General features: G+C 40.3%; 1 protein-coding gene across 1 annotated transcript in view; it reads left to right on the top strand.

Moving 5' to 3' along the window:
• Positions 1 to 13,021, top strand: part of six4a (SIX homeobox 4a) — a 54,528-nt gene extending 41,507 nt beyond the window's left edge. The window contains exon 6 of the mRNA XM_059959894.1: positions 11,418 to 13,021. Within this exon, the coding sequence (XP_059815877.1) occupies positions 11,418 to 11,456 (39 nt within the window). The 3' untranslated portion in view covers positions 11,457 to 13,021. The remainder of the gene's footprint in view (positions 1 to 11,417) is intronic.
• Positions 13,022 to 20,230: the final 7,209 nt, after the last annotated feature.

Below are 20,230 nucleotides of genomic sequence, written 5' to 3'. Positions count from 1 at the left end.
AAACAAGTTACATTTTTACAATGGCTTGAATTATTTTTCAATGTCATTAATTTTCTTATTTATTATTTTTTAATTACATACCTCAATATTACTAGTTTTTAAATGTCTCTGAATGTAAAGGGTACAAAAATACTTCATACGACCATCAAAGCTTAGAGGATAGAGGACTTCACCGGCTGCCAAAAGTTCCAATGGAAGTTTCTGAGGCAGGACTTTCTCTCTGAGCCACTGACATCTTGAAAACTACATGCTAGCAAATTCGGCCTTCTGCATTCATGAGTACATATATAATAAGTGAGAATGCTGGCAAAGATTCCAGCGAACATTATGGGCTTTGAAAAAGCCACTGAAATCTGCAAAGTATCCAGGAGAGTGGGGAATTAAACAAAGAGAAAAATTTAACGTTTCCATTAGTAAACATAATCTTGAGCTTCTTGGGTTGTAATAGTGTTCTCTTGTTGTTTCAGTCTGTAAGCAGGTTGTAATAGCTTCCTCCAGTTATTTAAAGTTTGGAGCTTCATGCAGGGTTTTGGTGCTGGCACCAACACTGAGAAGTAGTTGGAATCAATGCGGTTAATAACTGGATGCATCCATCATTGATCTAAAGAAGTAGGAACAGCAGGAGATTTATCAGTGCTTGCTGACAAAGGCTAGATATACAACTGACAAAGGCTAGATATACAGTCAAGAGAAAAGAATCCTCCTTCCTAGCCTCCTCTATTGTACTCAAAAAAAAGGGAAAGACAAACAAATGAAACTAGAGAAAATAAAATGGACTGAAACCAAAAGAAACAAAGAGGCAGATGGCAAAGGGCGAAGGGTGGCACAATAGAAAAGCAGTTACTACAGTGCTTTACATCACCAGCTGTAAGATGGGTTTCAATTCCTGCCATTGCCTGTACATTCTCCCAGAGAGTCTGCATGGGTTTTCTCTGGGTCTGGTTTCTGCTCTCATTCCAAAGGCATACAGTTAGGGTTTGTAAGTTACCGGCATGTTATGTTGGCACTAGAAACATGACAGCACTTGCACAAACCTGGCTGATTTGATTTGACACAAACAAAATATTTCACAGTATGTTTTGATGTATATATGACAAATAAAGCTAAAGCCAAAGTTAAATCTGTGAAAGGGTGTAAGAGGCTCATGCAGTCTTCAGGTTTTGTAATATATGGGCAGATCTTGACATTCTGAAAGCCTTTACCACTTATTTAAATCTCTTAAATTTTCTTGCTGCCCTCAAGTGGAAGGACCTACCTTTTCTAATACATTCAAAAAATATTCCTGAGTGAGAACTGATGACACAGAGAAAGCAGATGCTGGAATCTGGAGTAATAAATAATCTGCTGGAAGAACTCATGGTCCTCATGCTGCTTTTTTGACCCAAAATGTCAACATTTCCTTTCCTTCCACAGATACATCCTGACCTGCGGAGATCTTCCAGCAGATTGTTTGTTGCTCCTGAATGAATAAACCTGCAAGTTCTGGATCAGAGCAGTTTTCATTTTAACAAAGATGCAACACGCACAAAATGCTGGTGGAACACAATAGGCTAGGCAGCATCTATAGGAAGAAGCACCATCAACGTTTTGGGCCGAGACCCTTCGTCAGGACTAGTCGACAGTGCTTCTTCCTATAGATGCTGCCTGGCCTGCTGCATTCCACCAGCATTTTGTGTGTGTTGCTTGAATTTCCAGCATCTGCAGATTTCCTCGTGTTTGCTTAACAAAGATGCAATTGATTTACCAGAATGCACATGTTCAGATGTTAACAGGAACTCATCGGAACATACAAAAACCATGCCATGCTATCCAGGAGTCAATAATTATACATCAAAGTTGGTAAGCCCACATAACATAGAACATTGCAGCTCAGTACAGGCCCTGTGGCCCACGATGTTGTGCCAACTTTTTAACGAAATCAAAGATCAATCTAACAATTCCCTCCTGCATAGCCCTCCATTTTCCTATCATTCATGTGCCTAACTAAGAGTTTCTTAAATACCTCTGACATATCTGCCTCCTTCATCACCCCTAGCTCCATCCAATCATAACTCTGTGTGTAAGAAAATCCCACTGGGAAAAAAAACTATCATTAAGTAAAATGATGAATCTACATTTGGGAACAAAATTAAATATTAAAATACATTGTTCAAATTTAGAGCCAGAAACTAAACTGATGGAGTAATTCAGTAGGTCAGGCAGCATCTATGATGGACACAGAGCATGACTGAAGTTTTGTTCAAGCCAAATATCAGGATAATTTTAGCTAAGGGGTAGCACCTAACTTTGCATTGTAAGTAGATTCAAATCACCACCATCAGTTTTTTTGGATAAATGATATGAATTCAAATCTTACAACTTTTGAAACTTCTGCGTTTTGGACCAGTGGATATTTGGATGATAACCCAATGAAATCAGTCTTGTGAATACAGTTGAGTAAGGTGAACACTTTCAGGAAAGTATTCCAGGCTGTTAGCAAGGAACACTGAAAAGCCGTAGAACTGATGGTGGAACAGCGGGATATCACAAAGCCAGACTCAAAAGAATGAGAAATGATGCAGAATCCTAGAAATAAAGAAACGCACAGAGAGGATGAAGAACAAAGCAATGGAACAACTGTGGATAAGAAAAAAAGGTTTCTTGGAATTGAAGCCTTAAGGTAATCAATGAAGTGTTCGGATTCACCTAGTTAGTTAAATTGGAAGGATAGGATATGGGCAACAGTATTTTAGACCCAATGCGATTTGTGAGAGCAGAAGTTAAGCAAGACGCACAAAATGCTGTCAGGACTCAGCAGGTCAGGTAGCATCTATGGAAGTGAATAAACAGTTGGTGTTTCAGGCTGAGACCCTTCTTCAGGACTGGAAAGGAAAGGGGAAGAAACCAGATTAAAAGGTGGGGGGAGGCCGAGAAGGACAAGCTAGAATGGGATAGGTGAAGTCAAGTGCATGGGGGAGGGGTGATAAAGCAAGAAGCTGGGAGGTGATAAGTGGAAAAAGCAAAGGGCAGGAGAAGAAGGAATCTGGTGGGAGAGGAGAGTGGATCATGGAAGAAAGGGAAGGAGGAGGGGCACCAGGGGTACATGATAGGCAGTTGGGGAGAAGAGATAAGAGGGCAAAATGGGAGAAGTGAAGAAAAGGGAAAGAGAGAGGAAATTATGAGAAGCTAGCAAAATTAATGTTCATACCATCAGGCTGGAGGCTACCCAGAAGGAATACGACTGTTGGAAAAGTCAGAGCCTCAAAGTGTCAAAGACACAGACAGGCCAGTTGGGATAGTGGTGGCAGGTGAGACTGGAATTAGGAATGCATTTTAGTGATGGCTTGTATGTAAAACATAGAGTTCAGCTGATGGTCAAATACCAAAATCGTGCACCGCCAGCTGAGCAAGCTGTTGTGAAACTGATGAAGTTAAAGGCTACATTTTTGGTGGAGGCAAACCAAAGGCTTTGGTTTTGCTGATGTAATTTGAAAGAGGTTATTGTTCATCCAGAACTGGGAAAATTTAGGTGAAGGTTGAGATCACTGTAGAGTCATTCAGTATAGATCCTCTAAGCATAGGAAGGAACAGGTTCAAACAAAAACATTCCCAAGGGCATGGGGAAACCACAGATGAAAAAAACTGTAGATGAGAGAGGGGAGGAGAGTTCTGCAAAGAATGTTCAAAAGGATACAAATGTCAAAGGTAAAAGGGGATAGGTTAAAATAAAGCTTATTTTATTAAGAACCATGTCACACCCATAGCTCAATAGATAAAATCTATATGATGTATAAAAAGGAGGAGGAGCTGAGAAATCACGGAGGGAAATGGATTCACCAGCTACTAGCCAAGTGCAATGTTATTAAGTTATCCAGGCTGCATCAGTGAATGACTAGTGGAGTAGATGGATAGTCTGAGATTTATGTCAATGGCTTAATGGAGAAGCATAGATTCACAGAGTAATACAGCATAAAAACAGGCCCTTTGCCCCAACTTGTACTTGCTTGACCAGACGCCCACCTAAGCTAGTTGCATTTCACCTGTATTGCCAGAGGAGAGAGAGGGAGGAAAACTGGGGAATACAAACACAAGAGATTCTGCAGAAGCTGAAAACCCAGCAGGGGTTGCCAACCTTTTTTATGCCTTGGAACCCTGTCATTAACCAAGGGGTTAAGAAACCTCATCAGTGGCACCTTGTCAAAGGTCTTCTGAAAATCCAGGTTCACAACATCAACCAACTCTTCTTTGTCTATCCTTCAAAGAATTCCTACAGATTAGTCAGGCAAGATATTCCCTTAAGGAAACCACGCTGACTATGGCCTTATTTTATTATGCACCTCCAAGTACCCCGAAACCACTTTCTTAACAATCGACTCCAACATCTTTCCAACCACTGATGTCAGACTATCTGACCTATCTTTTCCTTTTGTAACTCTTGCTTCAGCTAGCGGCTTAATATAGGGGATGATAGCACCCCCCCCCCCCGGCCCAACCAAACTTAAGAAATCTCATTTGGATGGATGCTGCACGATGTGTCCCGTTACAAAGCAGTACCACAAAATAACAAGCAGTACACAGTATGCGATTAAACGATTGAGCTTTATAATTCTTAATTTGACTATATGGTTAGTAAAGAAAACAAAAAAGAAAAAGGGACCATTCTCATGAAGCGGGCTAATGCACAACGTTGGAGCTCACTGTTAAGGCCGTTTGCCCACCATTGATCTCCTCTGATCGTCACTAACATTCTGACCTTCGGACCCAGCAGCCCTCTGCATTGTTTGTCCCCTTGGGGAATCCACCCCACCAATCAGCTCCATCATATGGGGGGGGGGGGGACCACGCCCACTAGTAACAGCCGACATATCTCTGTTCTGAACTCTGTCACAATCTCCTCTACCGCTCCCCAAGGCAGGCTATCCATGGTCACTTCAGCGCAAGGACCCACTACCGAGGGCTGTATCCTGCTGACGGATGCCTCCTCTGCCTCCAATGCATTCTCCTCTTCCCGTACCTCTCAGATCAGCTCAACAAAAGACAGAGGGGGTGCGTCTTACGAGACTGTCGGAGACCTCATACAATCAGGTCATCGGACTGGGTGCCCTTGGCTATCTGGTCCATTCTTAACTGATCCACCTGAATGACCGCTCTGTGCTGCAAGCAATTTAGCTGCCTCTCTAGCTGAAACATAAAAGCAGAAAGCTTCTCCCCCTTCTCCTGACGCACGTTCTGAAACCCCATCCTGAGCTCCACTGGGCTTCCTGTCGGGCCAAGAGCATTGTCCAGTGCTTGCATGTAATTGACAGCTGTCACTGTGGGACACTTTATCCTGACAGCTCTCACAATGTCAGCAGCCTGCTCATTCAAACTTTAAACCAATCTCTGTCCCCTTTCATCATCAGAGCACTGCCACTCATCTAACAACTGCGAAGTCTGATACTCCTCCTCCCCTTTAGGGGTGGGCATAATTCCAGAGAATAGGTGGAGCCTACCATAGCTGGGACTTTGAATCCAATTTTTCCATTTATTCGCCAGAGAGGTAAGGGCACATACTACCTCAGAATTCTCAGTCTCCCAGGGGGATGGGGACTAATTAGACATTCCAAATCCGACCACTCCTTCCCCTCACTCCTCAGAAACGATAAAGCACTGTCTTTGAAATCTCCACCCCCAGCTACCACTACATCAGCGCTGGTCTGCATAAAAATGAGAACTGCACCCACCATTTTACCAAACCTCCATTCACAATCATGACTTTAACAGTATTTAACGGGCGAGTTAACAATTCATCCAGAGTACAAATATCTACCCCACTGGTTCAACAATCATCCAGCAGAATCAATCCTGAACGTAGTCCCCACAACTGTAACTCTCGCTTCTGCTAGCGGCTTCATGGAGGGGATGATAGCCCCTGGCCTGGCCAAACTTCAGAAATCTCATTTGGGTGGATGCTGCGTGATGTGTCCCCTGTTACAAATCAGTACCACGAAATAACAGTATGCAATTAAGCGAATGAGCTTTGTAATTCTTAATTTGACAATAGACAATAGGCAGTAGGTGCAGGAGTACGCCATTCAGCCCTTCTAGCCAGCCCCGCCATTCACTGTGATCATGGCTGATCATATACAATCAGTACCCCGTTCCTGCCCTCTCCCCATATCCCTTGACCCCGCTATCTATAAGAGCTCTGTCCAACTCTCTCTTGAATGCACCCAGAGACTTGGCTTCCACTGCCTTCTGGGGCAGAGCATTCCACATATCCACCACTCTCTGAGTGAAAAAGTTTTCCGCATCTCTGTTCTAAATGGCCTACCCCTTATTCTTAAACTGTGACCTCTAGTTCTGGACTCACCCATCAGCAGAAACATGCTTCTTGCCTCCAGCGTGTCCAATCCCTTAATAATCTTATATGTTTCAATCAGATCCCCTCTCACCCTTCTAAAGTCCAGTGTATACAAGCCCAGTTGCTCCAATCTTTCAACATACGACAGTCCTGCCATTCAGGGAATTAACCTCATGAACCTACGCTGCGCTCCCTCAATAGCAAGAATGTCCTTCCTCAGATTTGGAGAGCAAAACTGCACACAATACTCCAGGTGGGGTCTCACCAGGGTCCTGTACAGCTGCAGAAGGACCTCTTTACTCCTATACTCAATTCCTCTAGTTATAAAAGCCAGCATGCCATTAGCTTTCTTCACTGCCTGCTGTACCTGCATGCTTGCTTTCATTGACTGATGTACAAGAACACCTAGATCTCATTGTACCTCCCCTTTTCCTAACTTGACTCCATTTAGATAGTAATCTGCCTTCCTGTTCTTGCCACCAAAGTGGATAACCTCACGTTTATCCACATTAAACTGCATCTGCCATACATTTGCCCACTCACCCAACCTGTCCAAATCACCCTGCATTCTCATAACATCCTCCTGACATTATGGTTAGTAAAGAAAACAAAAAAAGAAAAAGGGACCATTCTCACGAAGCGGGCTAATGCACAACGTTGGAGCTCACTGATAAGGCCGTTCATCCGCCATCGACTTCCTCCGATCGTTGCTGACCTTTGGACCCTCGTTCCAAGTCAACTCCAACCGCAGTCCACCAACTCGCTCCATTCGTGTCTTCTTTACAGAGAAGACATTACATTAGCAGTGAAACCTTACAGCGTGTCACACCTTCTTCTGTTTTTCTCCCTTCTCGAAGAGTGGAGTGACATTTGCAATTTTTCATTCCTCCGGAACCATGCCAGAATCAATTGATTCTTGAAAGATCGTTACTAATGCCTCCACGATCTCTCAGCCACCTCTTTTAGAACCCTGGGGTGTTGACCATCTGGTCCAGGTTTCTTATTACCTTCAGACTTTTCAGTTTCCCAAGAAACTTCTCTCTAGTAATGGCAGCCTCACAAACGTCTGTCCTTTGACACTCTCGAACTTCCGGCATACTGCTAGAGTCTTCCACAGTAAAGCTTAACGCAAAATACATATACGATACTTTGCTCTATTATATGCCTTCTCTTTGGCTTTAGATTCTCTTGTCAGTCATGATTGTATTATCCTGCCTTTAGAATGTTTCTTCCTCTGTGGGATATATATATCTTTCACCTTCTGAATTGCTCCCAGAAATTCCAGCATGCTGCTCTGCTGTCATCCCTGCCAGTGTTATTTTCCAATCAATTTTGCCCAGCCCTCTCTCATGCCTCTATAATTCCCTTTATTCTCTGTTATACTGGTACATTTGACTTTAGCATTTGCTTCTCAAATTGCAGGGAAAATTCTAACAGATTATGATCAATGGCCCCTAAGGGTTCTTTTACATTAAGCCCTCTAATGAATTCAGGTTCACTGTACACACCAAATCCAGAATAGCTGATTGCCTAGTGCACTCGGCCACAAACTTCTCTAAAAAGCCACCTTGTAGGCATTCTAGAAATTACTCTCTTGGGATTCAGCACCAACCTGATTTTCTCATGACTATTGTAACTTGCTCTTTTGGCATGCATTTTCTATCTCCCATGATAATTTGTAGATCACATCCTTACGACTGTTTGTGGGCTCTATATAACTCCCATCAGGGTCTTTTTACCCTTGCAGTTCTTTAGCTCTACTCACAATGATTCAATATTTTCTAATCCTATTGTCACCTCTTTCTAAGGATTAAAGTAATTTTTTTTACCAACAGAGCCACCCTACCCCCTCTCTCTATCTACCTGTCCTTTAATTACATGTGTATCCTTGAACTTTAAGCTCCCAGCTATAATCTTTCAGCCACGATTCAGTGATGCCCACAGCATCATACATGCCAGTCTCTAACAGTGCGACAAGTTCATCTACCTTATTCCATATACTCCAAGCAATCAAATCTAACACCTTCAGTCCTGTATTCTCCCCTTTCCATTTTGTCCATCTTTACACTGCAACTTGTCCTGCTGACTGCAATTTTGCCCTATCATCAGCATCTCCTTGCTAGCGGTCTCATAATACGCTGCCTCTGTAAACCAAGAGCCTCATCCTCATAGCATTCAAGCCCTGCCCACAATTGTCAAGCATCCTTCAATGATTCAAGTCTAGTCTGGAATTGCCACTTCACCCACTAGATGGCTTTCCAGAGATCATACTTAGACCTTTTGTAACTTCCTTAGCCGCCAGGTTCGAATGGCTCTGATCTTTCCCTCAGTAGGTTACAGATTTCATGGTTCAGTCAGGGTTTCTGGTTGGGGAAGACTCTGAATGATTTTGTGGGGACACTCTGTTTTAATATATTCTGTGACAACCATGGTGTATTCATTCAGATCCACAGTTGAGTCCTTGACCACGGCCCAGTCCGCTGACTCGAAGTAATCCTGTGGCTGCTCCTCTGCTTCTTTGTTGTTATATCTCTGGATCTTTGCTCTTTAGTCTGTGCCTGTATTTAATTGCATCCTAATGGACAGGCATCTCAGAGAACTGGCTGACATTTAACACAAGTATATTTAAATGCTTCCTAATGCACGCGGATTAAGATAATTCAGAGACACATGGCAATCTAATTATAAATAATTTGTTGGTAATAAAAGGGAATTTTTTCTGCATGAAATGTGAAGTAAGATGGGCAGAATCAAAACAGATTTATAGTCCAAACCACAGCTAACAAACACATTTGCCGAAAACAGGAACAGACCCTTCCTCCTGTCATCTCCCTGGCAATGCACCCATGGCACCTCCCACGCTGTGTGTTAAAATAAAACCTGTCCCACAAATCTCTTTTAAACTTTTCCCTTTCACCTCAAATGTTTGAAAAAGACTCAGACTATCTAATCTAGGCCCCTCATAATTTTATGTTCTTCTGTCAGATCACCCTGCAGTCTTTTATATTCCAGCAAGAATAAATGTAGCAAATCCAATCTCTCTTTCTAAGTTCAGGTCTTCTGCAGGTTTGAACCCCGAACTCATGGACAGCCAATACATACAATCGAGTATCCGGGAGAATGGAGGTGGGGGGTGGGGGGCATGGTGATGAATGGATAGCAATGGGTTTTCTGCTGCAAGGCTTCAGATATCATTGGCGGAGTGGGAATGAAGTACTCCAGATGTGGCCGTACAAAGTTTTGTATGACTGCAATACCCAGAGCACCAAATGATGAAGCCAAGCAAGCTGTATACCTTCGTTACCACCCCATCTACTTGTGTAGACACTTTCAAAGAGCTATGCAGTTGCACCACGAGATCCCACTGTATATCAATACTTGGAATAGCCCTGCCATATACTCCACACGCTCTACCAAAACATGTTCAACCTTGATATAAAATTACTTACATCCAAAGTTTTCCTATAATCCATTTCTCAATTTAGATACTAGGGAATATGGCTGTGCAATTCCAGTTGTAAGTTTCCTGTTCTTTAAACCTGGTTGCGTGGACCTCCCAAATGTAGGATGAATGAAAGAAATTTCATGACATTCCACAATTCGTTTAGTTTAGATTCCAAAGTTAGTATATTAGAATATACAACAGCATCAGCATAAAGCAAGGGTTCAGACAATATCATTAATCCTTAATATCATGACCTTGAAATAGAATTATGCCATTCAACCCATCAAGTCCACTCTGCCATTTGATCAAGGCTAATTTATTATCCCAGTTTTCCTGTCTTCTCCCCATAATCTTTGACAGCCTTACTAATCAAGGACATATCAATCTCCACTTTAAATATGCCCAATGGCTTGGCCTCCACAGCCATCTGTGGCAATGAATTCCACAGATTCATTACCCTCTGGCTAAGGAAATCCCTCCTCTTCATGCTTATATTCTGAGGCTCCTCTGGTCCCACATTCCACTACTCTATTCAATAAGTTTCAAAAGATTCAACCCCCTCCTCCCCACCCTTCTACACTCCAGCAGGTGTATCCCCAGAACCATCAAATGCTCCTCATAGTACATTAACCCCTTCATTCCTGGGATCATTCTCATGTGCCTCCTCTGGACCTTCGCCAATCTTTTTTAGTTAAGGGACCCAAAACTTCTCACAATACAACAAGTGCAGTCTGTGCAATGTTTTATGAAGTCTCAGCATTATATCCTTGCTTTTATATCCTAGTCCTCTCAAAGTAATCCTTTGGAATGAAATTCTATATTTGTGGAAATCAACGGTTGAATAAATAGACACAACTTGGCTTTGAGTAAGGAACTGACAAACTAGTGAAAGCAATTGTTAAATATACACATCTGAAAATTATTAACATTTTAAATAATGTATGTAGGAATTCAATGTTGGGCATTCAGAATATCATAACATTTCAATTCTAAATTCTGCACACGTGGTACTCCTAATATGAGTCACTGCAACTTACTTTATTATGAAAGGACATCATTCTGTTGTGGCTGTGGTGACTAATATTTTGCTTAAATGGAAACACACTCTAAAGGTGGAAAACTTAAGACCATACTAATATTTTTAAAAATAATAAGATTAAGCATTGCTTGGTTCTACACAGGCTCACAAGTTTTCAGCTGAGCCAAAATAAACAGCTGTGGCTGTGTGTTACTACTTCTCTGTCACCTGGCCCTGGTTTCCATAGTAGCATGGCAGCAAGGACAGGTGCAATGGAATCAGTGGTGCACAGCATGCAGTTTGTGCTCAGAGAGCCAATCAGCTTCGCTCTGCTGGCCCACAATGGAGCTCAGAAATTTGGACAACACTGGCCGAACCGGTTTCTTTGTAAACTCCACTGGCCTGGTTTGACTGCCTTGTCTTTATTCTTTCTCAAGTCAATCACCCCTGTACTTGTTCAGTACACATCAGAAATACCTACCTGACGCTTCTGTGTGCTATTGAAATTAAAAAGACAGAAGAGTTTCTTATGATATTCAGTGTGAGTGAGCTACTTGGCTGACAGCTGATTAGTTAATACTGTACTGATGAAAAAAATCAAGAACAGTAATTTTGTCTTTCTTCTTCTTTAGTGGCCCTTGGAGTCAAGGATAACTTGTTTCAATTGCTGACGTGATTCAAGAGCCAAATATGGGTCATCATGCTTTTCCCCAGATGGGCAGGAAGTACTTAAAGGGGCAGATTGACAGGTATCTGTGTGACTTGCTCTTCCTGCTGGCTACTGACTGAATTTTCTCAGTGGCATCCATAAAGTTCCATCTCCATTTTGAAATACCTTGGGCAGGAGTCAATGGAGGTATTACACTCATTGAAGAAGACTTTGAGAGCATCCTTGAATTGTCTCCCATGTTCACTGGGTAATCTCTTGCTTTGATTGGACTCAGAGTATAGAGTCTCTATTATCACCTGTCCAATGGGCTGACAGAAGGCAATTGGACTAGGGTCATCGGCCTGCAACAAAGCACGGATGTGAACTTTGGCTTTGACCCTCTACATCCCTGTCATAAGACTGCTAAATGATGCTATGCACAGCGTGATCTTAACCCGCTGGGACAACCCTCAGATAATGCCTCCATATGTACTTGTTTGAAGGCTGAGATCCAAGCCAACATCAGTTAATCATGGAAGCAAATAAGAGCACAAATCTCTCATAAAACATTCGCAAGACTAAGGCTTAATGCAAACCTGTCTTCTCTGTAAACAACACCAATCAGCAATAAATGCCTACAAAGATCCAAGAAAACATGGAAAACCTTTTATATAGTATCTCGGGATACAACTGCTAAGGATGGCAGATATTAATGATTAAATTCATCATTGCCTTCACTGCACCCATGATAACTGTTAGTAGAATTTGAAGCTCAAATTGAAATTAGTGCATGGAGAAATGTGTGGTGTGTAATATCTTTAGATATTGGTTTAACATTAGAAAAACATCATGTGTGCTAGCCAAGTTTCTGATGCTACAAATGATCAATTCACCTAGAAAAGATCATTAACATAACATACTCCAAACTTGATCTTTGGTTGTGAAAGATTGAGAAACAGAAAAGAAAAATTTCTGATCAAGGACAGAAAGGTTCTTCATCAAGCTTCAGATTTATTTATCACATGCCCATCGAAACATGTCTGCAGTGTTCAACAGAACACAAGCAGCAATAACCACAACAAAACAAAACAACAGCAGCAAAACGAGCCCCTTTCTCACTCACTAATGGACAGGCCTCCAACCCCAGGACACACTGTCTCTGGGTCTCTGGTCCTATGCCCCAATACTCAGCCTCGCAGACATCTGGCCTCCAACCTCCAATCCCTGGCCCGGACCTACAGACTTGCAGACGTTGGGCCTCTACTCACCAGACAAGCCGATCTTTGACCTTTGGCTTAGAACCGCTGGACTCCTTTGGCCTTCTGCTGATTGCCAATGATGTCCTCTGATGAAGACAAAATCGAACAAGCACTCAAACAACATTATCTTCATTATGAAGTCAACTAAACTAAAGGAAATGTAATGATACTACCTCTCTCCATGCTTAAATTCACTTTTAAGATAAGGTGTAGATAGTCCAGTTATTTTGTTCTTCACTCCCATTAAATCGATATTTAATGTTTAAAGGATTGGACAACAGATCAATTATAATCTGCTAAAACTGCTAGCTCTTTGCAAAAAAAATAAACTGCTTGTATCATCTCCTGAAAGTACTTGTGTAAACAATTTTACAGTAAAAAGAACACAAAAGTATTATTAATATAAAAGCACAAAGTACAATTTGAATAGAATAGTTATTTTTTCATCAAAGCATTTGACAATGCAGGTGGTTCATCAAAGCAATTCAAAACTTTTCAAGGTGATGAGAACAATGGTGCAATGGGATAGCTTAATTCCCTGGAGCATAGGGAAATGAGGGGAGATTTGATAGAGGTATGCAAAATTCTGAGGGGTATAGATAGGCTCAAAGCATTTTTTTCCACTGTGGTTGGGTGAAACTAGAGCTAGAAGTCATGGGTTAAGAGTGAAAGGTGAGATATCTAAGGAGAACATGGGGAGGAACTTCTTCACTCAGAGGGAGGTGAGAGTGTGGAACAGGCTGCCAGTGGAAATGGTGGATTTAGGTGTGATTTCAACATTTAGAACATGGATGGGAGGGGTATGGAGGGCTGTGGTCCAAGTGCAGTTCCATGGGGTTCTGCAGAGTAATAGTGTGATATGGACTGGATGGGCCAAAGTCCTCTCTCTGTGCTATGACCCTATGACTTCTGGACCCTGGGTGTGAATTCGGTACTTGCTGCTGCAATATTAATTCTCCTAGCCACTAGTTACTTAAAATAACTTGAAAAATCCCAATCCAGTTCTCTACATGCAAAGATGAAAAAAGTGCACTGAGAGGATTTCAATAAAATACCATAAGAGGAATAAATAATTTGGAAAAATTCATGCAAGTGAAAGAAGCACATCAAAGTTTTTTTCAAAAGAAAAAAATACAAAGCAAAGAGATCCATCGATGAATTGGAGCTAAGTTAGTAGTCACAATTTCTATGATACTGACAGAGGAACTCCTGAGACAGATGATCAAAGACAAAAAATCATAAAAATAAATGCCAAATTAATAAAATGTTTATTGGTTTTGAAATATGTAGAGTCATGCAGACTTTTTTTCTGTAAGAGCAAAGGGCAGAACAAACTGACTGAGCTTGCATGGCCGCATGCCCTTGTTGGCATCTGTGGGATCTAAAGTTCTGATGAAAGAAAGAATGTAACTGGAGATGTGAAGACAGGAAGAGGAGGTATAGCCAAATAAATTGGAAAAGGAATGTGAGAAAATGGAACTGAAGGATAGAAGTTTAGATAGAGGTGAAATGCAATGAAGCAATGTAAATAACTGAAGCAGTACATAAAAAAAGAAAATTTACCTTCTTAAACAGATAATTAATTTCCGAAAAGAAAATAATGGTTTATATTCATTAATTTTATTTCTCATACTTCCGACAGATTATTCATCCACATCCATCATTGGTTTTGCTTTGCTATTGATAATTCTTATAACTTTTAGCAAAAAGTACTAATGTGCTTAGTGCATTAATATTTTATATACATGGAAAAAATGTCAGTTTCTAAACAATGGAAAGGGAGCTTATGTAAAGCTCTTTTTGATGTTTGCAGCATCTACATAATTTTAGTTAGTAAGTAGACAATGAGAAAGTAAGAATTAAGTTGCATTTAAAGAGACATGCCAGTAAGACCAGTACTGGTTCCATTTTAGTAATGACCTCTTTCTTCATAGTACAGTCCTGTCTCATTTTAAATCACCATCAGCCATTAAGCTCTTTCTGCATATTATGGGGCAAATGAAATGAAAGATCAAAGCATTCCATTCTGCATAACACAGGTCATCTGCCTGTCTAGTCACTAATTATTTTTGGCTTTTTACATTATTTGTTTTTACTTGGTTCTTAGATAAACCTGTTGGAAAAATTAAGTTGCCAGATCTCACAAGTCTCAAGTGGCATATGCTTTAAGTTGAACAGTAAAACGAACCAAGCAACAGAGTAGTTTACTTGACTTGTGTTTATTTCTTGTATTGCATTACATCCCGGCTTGCAAAGTTACAAAATAAATACTAGAAGGAACTTATGACTTACTTTACATGTGCCATGTTTCCACTGCTAATCTCTCATTCAGAAATTAAGGGTCTGGCATTTATTAGCTTTAATCAGCAACCCTTCATCCTGCTGTGGAGGATATTGTAGCTCAGCCCAGCCCAAATCCAGATCTGTCCACACTTTTCTGCACTATCCTGGAAAGACATCAGAAGCAGGAAACCTCTGTTTTGTTTTACAGCCGAGAAACACTGTCCTAATACAGCCCTAGATGATATCAGCAGCTACAGTACAGAATGAGAGGCAGATTTGGAACCAGTTGCACTATATAACCTAGTTTACCAAAAGTTATAGAGTTTTTTTATTACATAGAATAGTATGGTCTATTTATTGTTAATTATTGTTAACGTTATTTTATTGAAAGCAGTTACTTAATGAGCAAATGTAATGACAAGTGTTCCCTGTTCAGTTTCAGTAATGAAGAAGGGGGCCATTCAGCTGATTGTATTTGCTCTACCTCTCTACCACAGCAACTCACTCATTCCAACCTATGTGTCCTTTCTCCATAAATTTGCAAATATTTCTTCACCATATATTTATCCAATTCCCCCTTAAAAGCCCTAATAAAGTATTTGTCCATCATGTCAATAGGCAACACATCCTACTTATCAGCCACCTGTTGTGTGAGAGAAGCTGTTCCTAATTAACACTTTATTTTCTTCTTTTCTATTTTTCTTTTTGTTTTTAATAAGATGAGAATTTTTTTTCTTTCTTTTTCAATCTTTTTATTAAATTTCATATATAAAAAAAACATAACATAATATTAAATAGGTTATAAGTGCACTAGACTTGAAGTTGAATTAGTAATAAGATAACAATATCTTATTAAAATATCAGCAAAAAAATAGTACATTAATCAATCAAACCTATATTAATTAGACATGAAAAAGAGTAAGAATAATCATCAAAAGAAAATTTTTTTAAAAATACAAGAAAAAATATATATTGAAAAAGATAAACCTAAACTAAACTAACATGGGCAATAATAACAGTTTATATGCATATGATAGTGTCAAAAACTCCGGAACTCCATACCAGAACAAGAATAAAAAGAGAAAAGGTCTGGAAGAGACCAAATTAATTCATATGAAAGTGTCGAATGAACACTTTCTTCAAATTTAATTGATGAATCAAAAATAGTACTTCTGATTTTTTCTAAGCTCAGATAAGAAATAGTTTGAGAGAACCACTGAAACGTGGTAGGAAGATTTACTTCTTTCCAATTTTGTAATATAGACCTTCTGGCCATTAATGTTGCAAAGGCGATCATTCGTCTAATTGAAGGGGAAAGTCGATTACCATCCTCATTTGGTATACCAAAAATTGCAGTAATAAAATGAGGTTGTAAATCGATATTCCAAATTGAGGAAATGGTAGCAAATATTTCCTTCCAATAGTTATGTAAGGTGGGACATGACCAAAACATGTGGGTCAATGAGGCGAGAAAATTTATCATCCTTGCTCTAATCTCTCAGAGGAGCTCATATGAAGGCAATGAAAAATATTAGGCCAAGTTAAAAATAAAATACTAAGAAATTCCTTAACTCTCAAAGACAATCAAGCAGGTTCTGATCAGTCCTTGCAAATTTTCTCACTGGCCAATTAACCCACCAACCTTGAAAATTTGCAAACACATCCTGGTTCATTCTGAAGGCCTGCATCAACAAAATATTTATTTTGCTTTCTTTCTGCACCATTTTTATGCCACTAGTAAGCCAAAGAACTACACTGTTTACCAGCAGAGGGATTATGCATTTCCTGGTAATGTTCATTTACATTAAGATGCATAATTTCTGGCATAATCACATCCAACATGCATTGATGACAGCTTAAGCCTAAGTTAACTGAGGTACAGAACTCAAGAGTGCAGCCAACACTAAGGTATTTGGAGTTACCAATGGAAGGATGTAAAGTTAAGTTTCCCTTACATTTTAGCCATTCAAAGATAAAACTAGACTTTAAAAAAGGGATCTGCAAAACCAAATATCAACAGTTGATTAATCAGCAACAGAGCATGAAGACAAGAAATTCCCTAGAAACTCATAATATTATGATTCACTAGTTGGGTAGAGACCATAAGATATTGGAGTAGAATTGGGCCATTCAGCCCATCGAGTCTGTTCCACCATTTCATCATGGCTGATCCCAGATCCCAAACCCCATCCACCTGTCTTCTCACCATGTCCTTTGATGCCCTGACCGATCACGAAATTATTAACTTCCACCTTAAATTAACCCAAGACATAAACTTCCAATGTACTTCTCTTAGATAAGAGCTGCAACACACTAAATGCATATGTGCCGGAACCCTGTGCAAAATAATTCTGATGGTGAATGTTGTAGAGATTGCAAGGTAATTTGGAGAGATTATTAATTGTTAACATTATTTTTAGTTGGTCCTTAATTTAGTAAAATTTTGACACTGAGAGGATGGTCAACTAGTCAACTATATCACTGATGACTCTCCCATGTCCTTCTGCACTCAGTTTTATTTTATATTAAACTAAGACATTGTTTTGCCTTGATTAAACAGTATTTAGCCAAGCTCATTTTTCTTTTCTAGACGACAGATACATGAGCAATTTTCTGCATTATCATCTGGATGACAATGTTATTACAGTAGCTGAACGCATTGGCCAAAGTCATGGCTGGTTTTGGAGCGCAGGTCTTCAGTAATACATATCTGCTATTGGTTCAGTCTGGTAGTTGTCCTTCAGGTCTTGGTCAACTTGACCAGTGATGGTGCGACTAAGCTATTCCAGGTGGCAGACATTCAAATCCCCACTCAGAGAACAGACTACATAAGGTCTGCTGTCATTGTTGAAGACTCCCAGGGTTATTCCACCTTGCCTACAAACCATTGCAATTCCATCGCTGGTGATCTGGCTGATGGTGGGACAAGAAGCAGCCAGGATATGTGATGGAGGAGTATGTCATGTGAATGATCACATAGCTTCATAAGGTATAATTCAGTGAACCTGACTATGTCAGGCTGTTACTTGACTAGTCTGTGGGACAGCATTCCATAATAAGTCAGCAGTTCCTAAAGGATCACAGTGAGGACTTTAGAAGAACATCTAGACTGGGAATAACTTTGCCAAGATCAATGGTGGTTGGTTGGTTGGTGTAGTTCTACCTTATTTTTGCTTAATAAGGTAGTTTGACACACTAGAAGGCTAATTGGGTCATTTCAGAGGGCAGTTAAGAATGCACGACATTGCTTTGGATCGAAAGCCATAATCAGGTTGGTCTCAGTAAAGGAATCTTAAATTCTCCAGATTCCTCCAAGGAAACTCAATGACAGGCAGTATGAAGATCTTGTGGTCATCTTTACAAAGATTAGTTGTTTTTTAATATGTCTACATCTATAGCTGTCAAAATGGGATTTTAATTTGTAATTGTGGATTTATTAGTCCACGACTTCTCTTACAAGCCCTGTAACTTTACTGCATTGTCAATGGTTATGTAACCAGGCTGAGCAATTTAGAAGTGCAAAACTGAATCATTAAACATCACACTATCTGTGATAATGTTTCATGCAGTAAGACAAATTGGCAATAACAATCATGAATTATAGATTTGGACGTACCTGAAGGCATCTATTCAACAAATGTCATGAAATGTTATCACATCCAGCAGAAGCAAAATCACTGTATGTGAGCAAAATTGCTTTATAGTAGAGGGACTGATCCTTTAAAGTGGTGGATGAGGTGCTGATCAAATGGACTGTTTTGAATTGATTGGTGCCAAGTTTCTTGAGTGCTGTCGGAACTGAAGATAGATTGAAGTAAGTGGAAGTTTTTCTGCCCTGCCCTCTATTGTGGACCTGTACTCTTCCAGGTTGAAGAAGAGGGCGGGGAACATCATAAAGGACTCCTTCCATCCTGCGCACGGACTGTTTGAACTGCTTCCGTCTGGTAGGCACTTCAGATCCCTCCAGACTAAGACTAATAGGCACTGGAGAAGTTTTTTCCCTACTGCGGTCACTTTGCTGAACAGTTAACTGCTGGTTAACTGTCGGCTAACTATTACTTGGATTGCACTACCTGTATGTATAATCTATATTTTCATTTATATTTATCATTATTATTGTTATGAGCAGAGCGACAACATCTGCCGGAAGTAAATTCCTTGTATGTGCACAGGTACTTGGCGATTAAAGTCTGATTTGGATTCTGATGCTGACTAGTCACAAAGTGAGCCACCTCAACAACACACTCTTTGTTAATGTGTTTACAAAGTTGATCTTTTTCAGTTAGTAGTAAATAGTGACTCCCAGGATGGTGGAAAATAATCTGCCTCATCAGCAAAGGAATTGCATAAATTGATATCCAAGCAATCCACAGAAGTCTCCCTACCCCTGACCTTATGATGGTAGGAGCTCGTTGTAGAGACAACTAAGGATAGTTGGGGTTCCTGCAGAAACATCAGAAACATCACTTCAGCAAGCATGATCCTCTTCCTTTGTGCAAGACATGACACCAGCCAATTGAGAAGTTTCCCTCAGGTCCTCATTAACTCCAATTTTACATGAGCTGTCCAGTGCCACATTTTGCAAAAGACTGCCCTGATATCAAGGAAGTCATTCTCATATCAATGCAAATATTTGTCTCCTTTATCCTTGTTTGGGCCATGGTTAATATGGTAACCAGAACATTTTCTATTATTATAAAATTTCACACATTGTAGAGCTATTATATTAAATGCAGCATTTCTATAGCATCATTCTGATTTGTTTATATAATTTGTGTTGGTATTCTTTCTGTTAATCTCCAAAGTTTCAGTTTGGATCTCTCTGTCACTCTAAGGGCAGGCTTTCAATTTCAATTAATGAAAAAGTATCCTTAACGTTAAATTCCTGGGCATTATCATCTCAGAGGAGCTGTCCTATGACCAGCACGTATGAGTTATTTCAGGGAAGGCACAGCAGCAATTCCACTTTTATAAAAGTTCACACAGATTCAGCCTGCCATCTAAAACTTTGAAAATCTTCTTTAGATGCAGGGTGGAGAGTATCTTGACTCATTACATCGTGGCCTGGTATGGAAACACCAGTGCCTGAGAATGGGAAAGCCTGCAAAACGTGGTGAACACAGCCCAGTCTATCCCTCCCCATCACTGAGCACAGCTACAAAGAGCACTACCACAAGAGAGCAGCGTCCATCTTCAAGTACCCCAACTACTCAGGGCATGATCTCTTCTCACTGGTGCAATCAAGAAGGAAGTA

The sequence above is a fragment of the Hypanus sabinus genome, chromosome 2 (assembly GCF_030144855.1).
Source record: "Hypanus sabinus isolate sHypSab1 chromosome 2, sHypSab1.hap1, whole genome shotgun sequence".
NCBI lineage: Eukaryota > Metazoa > Chordata > Chondrichthyes > Myliobatiformes > Dasyatidae > Hypanus > Hypanus sabinus.
This window is presented reverse-complemented; position numbering and strand designations above follow the sequence as displayed.